This window comes from Dreissena polymorpha, chromosome 13 (assembly GCF_020536995.1).
Source record: "Dreissena polymorpha isolate Duluth1 chromosome 13, UMN_Dpol_1.0, whole genome shotgun sequence".
Lineage (NCBI taxonomy): Eukaryota > Metazoa > Mollusca > Bivalvia > Myida > Dreissenidae > Dreissena > Dreissena polymorpha.
In genome coordinates, this window is record NC_068367.1 from 23,462,449 (window position 1) to 23,472,917 (window position 10,469).

General features: G+C 34.1%; 1 protein-coding gene across 2 annotated transcripts; it reads right to left on the bottom strand.

The window, feature by feature from the left end:
- Positions 1-6,871, bottom strand: LOC127856437 (uncharacterized). Of its 2 annotated transcripts, none has more exons than XM_052392644.1 (6): positions 6,814-6,871; positions 3,430-3,536; positions 2,161-2,224; positions 1,166-1,324; positions 782-833; positions 1-521 (listed from the first exon to the last, which is right to left on the bottom strand). In XM_052392644.1, the coding sequence occupies exons 2-6, from the start codon at positions 3,517-3,519 to the stop codon at positions 377-379; spliced, it is 510 nt and encodes a 169-aa protein (XP_052248604.1). In that variant the 5' UTR covers positions 3,520-3,536; positions 6,814-6,871; the 3' UTR covers positions 1-376. The 2 variants fall into 2 exon arrangements, with proteins under 2 accessions (XP_052248604.1, XP_052248606.1); XM_052392646.1 differs by having other exon boundaries at positions 6,740-6,855.
- Between the last annotated feature and the right edge of the window lie 3,598 nt (positions 6,872-10,469).

The following is a 10,469-nucleotide window of genomic DNA, read 5'->3' on the forward strand; positions in this document are numbered from 1 at the left end:
TTGCACCAATATATGGTTTATTTGACTTCTTATAAATTAAAACAGGACGCCAATACAGCTATATAAAACAGAAAACACTTTGTGAAAAAGCAAAGTAGTTGAAACATAATAATAAAACACCTCTACTGCAATAATAACTACATGTCTTCACATAAACACATAACATGTATCAAATAATATTTTTACTTCTTTTTTAAATCAATAACAGGCCCGTACAATTTGAAGGGAAATGTAATGATTTGAATTGAAATATACATTCTCACACTGAACGTCAAAATAACATTAATATATTGTAATTCGAAACCAGATCCCCTTTATCAGACACAAGGACCGGTTGCTAGGGTCCGCTACCATGGTTACCATGAGAACGTGCTCACTAATGCTGCAGTATTTGGCCTATGCCATGCAAGCGTCTACACAGGAGGGCCTTCTGGGACTGCAGGCTGTCATCTAGATCACGTGCCCGCTGTATCATGGTGTCAAGCTTCTCCGGACACTGACGCTCAAATGACTCACTCTGTCTGTGAAGACAGAAAAACCAGATAAAAAATAGACAAAAGTACTCGATTTGTCCATTATTGTCCTTTAACAAGTCGCAATTCATGACTTAAAAAGTTGTAAAATGATTGACCTCAAATTAAAAGTGGTGGAAACATTCCACAAAGTAGTTCATAATACATGCCGTTTTAAGTATACATTAAGAACATGTATAACAGTGATTTTTCTAATTAAGTGTAAATACAGTATTTACCCAAATATAATCTCAATCCATTTTACTTACGTAAATAATTTTTGCCACGAAGTTATTGTCTTTTCAAACTGACGGTGCAAGTCTGGAATAAAAAACAACAACTTACAAAGCTGTAAAGTATTGCAAAAGATGAACAAAAGAATCCATAAAATCATTCAAACTGAAATGGGGACTAATATAGGACTTTAAGAAAACATTTAGTTTCATTTGAGATTTTATAAAACTGATGATGTTAATAAGTTCTTTTGTCTTCCTTCACTGATTATTCAATTAATATGTAATTTAGAGACAAACTGTACAAGCATTCTGTTTCACACAATGTTTTGATCTGTTTTGAACAATTGTCAAATCAAATTAACTGTCACCTATATGGGGGTGGAGTGATGGTTAACTTCATAGAGGCTAACAAAGTACCTGAGAACAATGCTGACATATTGCTACTTTGTATGTTATGTGTTATTGTCTCCTGACATGCCGCCCCGTCCCCAGAGGGCAGCTCGCACTTTAGGTCGGAACCACTTTCATCCCCATGGATACCCTCATACTGGTCTGAGGATTCCTCCACATCAGAGTCTACAGTCAAATGACAAGTGTTCATAACATTGAACAATATACATATGAGATTAGTTCTGGAAAATCTGGGCTTAAGTTAATGTATTTGTGTTCAGTTTTGTCCAAGATTAGGCTAACCTATATGCACATGCTAATCAGTGACAACAATTTAGGCTTTCATGGAATTTTTTGTTTTAGGAAGTTGCTTCTTAGCAAAAGTCCACTTTCAGGGGAAAATGTCCAATAGCAGCCTGTGAAAACTGCACAGGCTGATGTAGGACGACACTTTACTCACATGCATTAAGCCCATTTTGTCCAGAACGAGGCTCATATAATACAGAAAGTGGAGTTTTTTTTCAATAAAGTATTCCATGTTTTCAACGAAATCTATAATTCATCACAGATTGTTTGTTAACATTTTTATACCTATATAAAAATAAAACAACAGAAAAGTTAAGCACCAAAATATACAGTGTTTTTTTTTAAATTCAAAATCGGGTCTGGTAATCGGGCCCCATTTTTTTTTTCCAAAATGGGAGCTAATTTTTTTAAACTAAAAACGCCAAAATTTTTCCCAATCCAAAGGGACCCAGCCCAATTCCCAAAATGCTGAAAAAAAACACTGACATATTATTTATAACATTCTTTTAAAAGTGTGTGCATTTGCTTCGTACTATGTCGATTATTTCAGTAACATTTTGATACTTGACTAGTTTATTTTTACTAAAGCTCAGACATTTTTTTTTAAATATCCATGTCGACTTGCAACTATCAAACATGATCTTTTATGAAAATACTGAGAAAATAATTAGTAAAGAACATTGGGGTATCACATGTAATTTAAGGTAGCATTTTACCTTTCTTAAAATGACGGGATGAACGGGGAATGTCAGGGGTAGCAGGGCAGACGAAACCCTCTCTCTGAAACATGTAAATAGGATGGTAAAACTCTTCCAACTCACACCATCATGCAACTAAAATTTGTGTATTTTGAAAAAAAAAAAACTGCAAAAAACATGATCTAACTGACCTTGTACTTCAAAAGACAGTTCAGAGACCAAGTACATCAGCATAATTATGCTGATAATGTGTTCTGAATATAAGTAAATGGATGCGTGAATTCATGCCTCATCTTCATCAATTTTGTAGGATGGACTCTAAGTGACTAGATATATGCTTGTCTTGTATTCAAAATTAATTTAAGTGCTGACTTAATTATGTTCAGAACTTGCATTCCAGAAAATTTGAAATATTAATTTATATATTTGAACAACAACAGTACTACTGAATTTATTAAAACACAGCAATGTACTTTATGTCTTGTGCATATTGTTTTTACCAATAGGTGTGATTAAAAGATAACAAGCAAATTCGTTGAATTGATATCCCCAGCCAATATGCTTCTGGACACAAAAGTGTTACTGGTATATTTGACACTCAAAAAAGCATTTTTTCAAGATACAAAGGGCCATAACTCCGTAATTAACAGATATTGTACAATGCTATTTGGCGTGCATCATCCTCTTATTGATATACATACCCATACCAAGTTTCAATGAAATCCGCCAAAGCACTTACAAGATATGGCTCCCGACACACAAAAAAAGCATTTTTTGAAGATACAAAGGGCCATAACTCCGTATATATTTGAACAACAACAGTACTACTGAATTTATTAAAACACAGCAATGTACTTTATGTCTTGTGCATATTGTTTTTACCAATAGGTGTGATTAAAAGATAACAAGCAAATTCGTTGAATTGATATCCCCAGCCAATATGCTTCTGGACACAAAAGTGTTACTGGTATATTTGACACTCAAAAAAGCATTTTTTCAAGATACAAAGGGCCATAACTCCGTTATTAACAGATGGTGTACAATGTCATTTGGCGTGCATCATTCTCTTATCCATATATATACTCATACCAAGTTTAAATGAAATCCGCCAAAGCACTTCCAAGATATGGCTCCGGACGGACGGACGGAAAGACGGATGGACGGACAACGCCAAAACAATATCCCTCCGCCTATGGCACGGGATAAAAAATGCAATAAGATTTATTTTTAAGATGCATCATATAATTGATAATGGTTTTAATGGCTAATATCGGTAAAAAAAGTTACATCAATTTTCCGTTTTCGCCTTTTGTCAGGTGATCCTCCATACTGAAGATTCAAGCCATCAGACATTTCTAATTTGAATGTGTCCTCCATTCCAGTAATCGTCTTTTCTGAAGGGAAACAATGATCGAGTGACAAATATGTACTTGACTTGAAGCATTTTCATCGGTGTGCGAAATTTGCACTAGCCCGAAGGGTTTTGGCTAGCGAAAATTCGGGCTAGTGGGAATTAAAAAATTTATATAGTTGGGCTAGTAAGAAATTTTACTTTTCATATATGTGTATAAGAATTTGGGCTATTACTATATAATTTTTAATTTCGCACACTGATTTTCACACCTTATTAGTTAGCAAATACCACAAAACAAGATGGGCAACCTTTGATTTCCGCTTAAATATCAAGAACTGATAAGTCTCTCAAGGTTGGCCCAGTTACTTTAATTAACCAGTTTATCTGCATTCCAATTCTTGATGGTTCATTTAGGAGGCCTCTATCTTTTAGGAACTCTGGTAACTTGCAATACTTGCCGTTAAATTGTTGTTCTGTAACTTCTAGTAAATTATTATTCCTTAATAGGCTAGTCTAAGGGTACCAATTCTCGAACGGAACCAATTTTATAAATGATAAAATTTACTCACGGTGGAATCGTTGAATTTGAAATCGGATCCTATTTTAAGTAAGTAAAAAATGAATACATTCTATTGGCAAACTTCCAACTTGACAGCCTCTTCTTCGTTAACGTAACTGCAGACGAAGATTCATTGAACCAAGTAAAATTTTAATATTTGACCAGATAAATGTGTGGTTAATTCAGTTGGATCATTATAAGTCATCAAAATGTTTTGTTTTATAAGATTCTTACAATATGAGCGATGTTTTCATTCACCTTTAAGGCTTTTTACTACCTTTCACTTTGTTTACAACTTTTAAAATAAGCGATTTCATTCTTGACCTTGACCTTGCCCTGTTTTCTATTTATATTTTAATGGATTAGGTTGCAAACAACTTAGTTGTTTAATGGTCAATTTGTACTGAAGCCAACTCGTAACTCGGTAACATTCAACCACATTTATTGAGAATCATTTATTCATTAATATAATACATTTATTTAGATTTTCTTTTTATTTCTCAAATGCCACGAAGAAAATCAAATAAATACTCAGTCTGTGCTCTACAAGCAGCAGATAAGGAAGTCAAACAGGAAAGTGTTTGTCCAAAGTATGAATTAGTATTAATCTTTTGATTAAATGAACAGAATATATTAGTAATGATTATCCACGTCAGTTGCAATGAAAATAAATTTATTTTACCAGTGTATGTGTGTGTTGTGAATGTCTGATGGCTTGCTTTAGTGAACGTTCAATAATTGGTTCCAAACGGGTTGCAAAATGTCAACAGAACCAACCTCATTTGACCAACGGTATGGCAGGGCTCGACATTAAAGGTAGTCCGACTGTCCGGGACATCCAAATTGTTAGTCCGGACAAGTAAATAAAGAAATTTGCTAGTCCGACAGGACAAGTGGTCATTATAATTGTATAACTTAGAAAAAATGCCTTTAAAGCCATTATTTCTGTGGAGATATCACTCAACTTTTCCGAGTATATTTTGTATACGTTTAATCGTTGAAGCCCGAGATATTCCGATAGATCCATGTGATCAGGGCCCTCACACTACTTTAGGGGAAGGGGTCCGCAGCCCTAAGGAGGGGAAATTTTCGCTGCGTTTCCCTTTTTGGGGGATTTTTTTACTTACTCTCTCATTATTTCATGTGTACATGTTTGCACTATATTCAATGCATTTTTCATAATTTACTATGTTTGAAAAGATTAAATTGAAATAGAATTGAGATATAATAATCATGAGACACATCTTTCTATTGAAAAAAAAAAAAATTTTTTTTTAGGGGGAATTTTTTCCCCCAAAAGGGAAAAAAAAGTATACTTTTCAAGTGGTGGACTGCCACCGAAATTCGGCGGCAGATTTGATAGATTGAGGGCCCTGGTGATACATGTACTTCACTGTACTGTTCACAAGGGAAGCAACCCTTTACATTTTTTTCTTTGCCAAGATAACAAGAATATTCTCCCTTGTAAAGAATATGCATTTTACGACACCGGTACACACCGGTCTTACAGACAATTAACGTAGTGACGTCCTCCCTATATAAAGAATGATTTATTTATTTTTAAATATCAGTTAAGTACTGTACATATACATCACTTTTAACATTTTCTGTTTGATGTTGGCAACACACAAGTTTTTGTCGGCTATTATGGCTTTGTATAATGTTTAAAAATCAATAATCTCGAGTTTTCCTGTTATTATAGTCAGTTCTTTTTGTATTGAAATTGCCTACAATTATGTTTACATGTAATTTGAACGATTCAAGTCTTTATGATTTGAGCATTTTGTATTATTTCATTATTTTGCAAAGTACTGAGCAGAATAAAGATATAATGGTCAGGACAAGTTGCTTTTTGGTCAGGACAAGTGAAATTATGGTCTACTTGTCCGACTGGACAAGTGGCTTCAAAAGTTAATGTCGAGCCCTGCATGGTCGAGTTATTAACGCTTGTTTTCTTTACATTTTATAGTTTCAGAATGAGTAGTCTTTTACCTGAAATATCAGCTTAAATTATTTTTAAAAACTTGAAACAGTTTGACAAATTAAATAAAATCGGCAAAAAATCGTTCGAGAATTGGTACCCCGAGGCTAGCTTTAAATGTCTGCTGTATTTACATACAGAACAATAACAATAAACGCAATGCCTTTTTTGACAGTTTAAAACAATGTTGAGCCATGTCCTGATTTCACTCATAGTTTAACCCTATTGTCAGTATGAAGCCTCAACATGAATCAGAAAAGCAGTGAGTATAGATAAAACATTTATTTTTCCAATTATGTTAAAGCGTGTGATTTGTTTAAAGGTTGGGTAACATATTGACGCAATAACATATGTATTGAAATAATAGACTAAAGAGCGTCTAGTTATGAATCATCAATGTGTTCCGCTAAATTAGGGAATTTCCACTATTGGCTATTCGACTGTATAAATAAAAGCATATCACAGCAATAATTATATAGTAAAGTCTAATATAGATAGTATCTTAGATATATACCGGTCAAAAGTAAATTTAGTGGGTAGTTTGTGTTTTTGTATTATAAACTGAGTGAAATCTTTCATCCGAAATCTTCACCCGAATAAAGCATGCGGTTCATTATTTTCAACTGATGTTTTCTAATTCTGTATCCACGATAAAAGTGGTTGTTTAAAATTATAGACATATGAACATGATATTGTTTCATACACGCAGTGTTGATCATGGAGTAATTACGACAAAGAACAAACAGAATTTAGGAGTTCAAGAAAAATGCAGCTTACAATTGGCAGACGACCGGAAGTTTTAAGTGAACCAACGATTCGAATGTGCGCTATATGTTCCAAAGAATGGTGTGTTTTTCCGCTTTATTTTTTAACAGTATGTGCCTTTTTGATTGGAAAAACCCGGTAGACCATGAAATTAGGAAAAATTTAACATGATTTATACGATCATGTATAACAGTATACCATTTGTTAATTAATTATTAAGTGCTTTCTAAAAATTCTATTAGCATGTCTATCCGTAACTTATCGCCTATCGGCCCTCTTAATGAATACATACACATTTTGGAAGTGAACAAATTCAAAAACACGCATGTGTTATATGTCAATCTATAGTTAAATGTGTTTTCTTGGACATAACAACGAAAACTGCATTTAAATCGGCAATGTTTTGACAAAATACTGGCTAGACTTAGCTCTCTGTATAGTAATCTGTTTCATGTACAATAGTCTCGTAGTATCGGCCCTTCTGATTGGTTGCTAAGATTTGTTACTATGCGCATGTGATTGTTCTAAAAAAAATAACTTAATGGAAAAACGAACCTCTTGCTCAATTTGTTAAAGCGGGTATATACGATTTTGTCAAATATGTATGAATTTATATCAAATGTGTAAAAAACTAATTATATATATATTTCAATATAAATTAAAATAAAAGTTAAGAAGAACATGTGTCGAAAAATGCGAAATAAGCCAGATATTTAATTCTGAAATTGAAAACGGCTGTACAGCCGAATTCGCCAGCATGTATACCATACATGTACGATGTGAATCTAAACTTAGTTTAACGGTTTATTTGAATTTCTGCAACGATATCTATTCATACGACACACGAACACTAACTCCAATCCTAATACAAAGACGAATGCTTCGGTTATTGTAGGAAAATATGTTCGTCACAATCGGCTCGGGCCGCTAATTTGTCTTTGCTGCATTTTATGAAATTCGGCTTTAATGTATAATTTTTCTTGTCTATTTTGTGTAATTGTAACATATTTTATCAATATATGACAAATAAACACATATAAAAATCGTATATACCCGCTTTAATAAAATATTTTTACATTTTATTCAAAAATAAGCGGCATATAAAATATTTGATAAAGCAACTATTTATCCATGAACAAACTAACATAATTGTACGTGTGTTATTATACGTCATTAAAAATCATAGGCTTTTAGCATCACCATGGTTAAACATGACATACTTTCCAACGAACAATGGAAATGAAAATCATTGTCTTAATAGTTATGGATAACCATCAAAGAAATAACAACATCTAAAAATAAAACATTACCTTTCGAAAGTTTTTTGTTAAAGGCACGATGCTATGAGGAAAACCGATACTATGAGAGTAATGGATATAGATTGCTAGGAAATTAAATTGCTGTGTAATAAACTCGATAAACCAATTATTGAGTCCATTGGAAAAGTTTGGCATATTTTTGGGGAAATTTAGGTAAGATTTTATTGGAAAAAATGTTACTTTGTGCCATGGGGAAACAGCCTTTTTACTTTTGGCTAATAGGAACAGCCTGTAAGAGGCTCTAATTTTTGCGTACATATTGAAGTCGCGGACATAGGATTTGTAGTTACCGGGTGGATTATTTAACTTTTATCAACCATTCAGAAACACATAAAATGGCTCAATACATAATTTTGGTTATCAATCATCATTTGGTCAAATACCATGTATTTTTGTATCGTTGACTTAATATAATAAAGACGCTTTCGTTGATATAGAGCATTTTAACTTTTAGATTTCAGCACGATGCACGAAAGTCTAGATTTGCTGAATAACATAATTGATCTATGCGGCGTAAAAAACGTATGAAATTCTAAGTATACATAAGAGTATATTTCCGGTATTGAACAGCCGGTATGTGTTCTATATATTTCCAGCTATGTATTACTAGTAATTTAATGGTCTTGAGTTGTACAGTAGCACACCGCGCAATCGACAAACGCAAAGTCAAAGTATGAATTATTTCAAACGAAATCCACTCACCCATCCCATTTTATTTCAAAATACAAATGAAAATCTTAAAACTGTTTTGTGATCAAAATATCTGATAGTTCAATCAAATATGGTCAATGAGTAACGTCCACATCTCATCATGCAAATTTTCATTGCCTCAGCCGATGGCTTGAGCATAATTTTATTTTCGCAGCCGATGTCATGACCATCTAATTTAAGTAACCACGGCCGTTGTCTTGAGCCGATTTTCCAACCCCACTCAAATTTAAATAATGATACAAATGTTGTGTGTTCATGTGGGATGCTGTAATTTGGAATAACCGAAGAGAAATGATTAACTAGTTCAATAAAATGTTGTTCATATTTATCTTTGGTCTAAATCCTGTGTAATTAGAGTTTGACAGAGAGCGTGGTGAATTTTGTTTGATTTTTGACCATATTCTAACTGATTTCTTTAAAAGTAAATTCGTGAGATGTGTCCGAACCACTTTTAGTAGGACAGCAAGGAGCTATAAAAGACGGATAGAGCACTGCAAAGCACCCCTCTGCTTAGTTATTTGTTTGGATTGATTTTCGAACATAATTACACTGTAATTATTAAAGATCACTTCCAACAGCCTTGCTGTTGGGCTAGCTCTTTAGCGACGCGGTTCAAGAGTCTGACTACCACTCTGGGGGTCCTGGGTTCAGGTCGTGGGAGCTTGAGCTCCGTATTTTCACAATAATGGCGACGAGGCAAACACCAACTGTGAACATGCAAATGGGTCTGAGCTTTGTGTAATGATTTCAGAGAGCCGCTTGTGTAGCGGTCGAAACTTGTAACAAGTGTCTGGGGCCTTGAAACAGTAATAGGGGAGAGGTGTAGGGATTTAAGGTCGCTTCCAACAGCCTTGCTGTTGTGCTAGCTCTTTAGCGACGCTTGAGCTCCGTATTTTCGCATGAACACTACTGAAACAGGGTACACTTTTGCATAGGGTAATAGTTAATGAATGCCAGATATGTCGTTTAAAGCAGTTAATCAAAAGCTAGAAATAGGGTACGATAGGGCTATGCTGTTTATATTGCAGTGCCGTATTTTCATATGATCAATAAATTAATTATGTACATTATCGGGTAATTTCTAAATTCTAGTGTACCGAGATCAGTGTGTGCTGACGTACGTCTACACTATTTTGAACTCTTAAACATATCCCAATAGTTTTTGCATGACCCCTATTTCGCGAAATAATTTAATCTTGTTTTTCAAATTTTAAGCTTCAACTCACTTTTTGCATACTGCACAAAATAAATTTAAACAAGAGGGCCTGAAAGGCCCAAAGTCGCTCACCTGAGATACAAAGAAACTGACCTGTGCTGTGCAGTCCAAGACATGAGAACAAATGTTCTGACCAAGTTCCATGAAGATTACTTTAAGTTGTCAAGGTCAAAGGTCAAAAAACTAATTCAAGGAAAGTTGTAGGTGGAAGCACTTTGATTTTAGAGCCAATGTTAAGGTTTAAGCACGACGCCTACGGCGGACGACGAGCTGGCTATGACAATACCTCGGGTTTTCTCCGAAAACAACCGAGCTAAAAATAGTGACACTAATTAATTAAATTATAACTGAAGCCAGTTATATTTAAAACAAGCTTAAGATATTTCAGTAAATCGGCCCCTGTACGAATGTGAGGATGCAAA

Coding starts and splice junctions, on each gene's coding strand:
- LOC127856437 (XM_052392644.1), bottom strand. CDS start 3,519: ATGGAGGACACATTCAAATTAGAAATGTCTGATGGCTTGAATCTTCAG. Junction 2,225..3,429: donor GGCGAAAACGGAAAATTGAT/GTAACTTTTTTT, acceptor TACATGTTTCAG/AGAGAGGGTTTCGTCTGCCC. Junction 522..781: donor TCGTGGCAAAAATTATTTAC/GTAAGTAAAATG, acceptor CTGTCTTCACAG/ACAGAGTGAGTCATTTGAGC.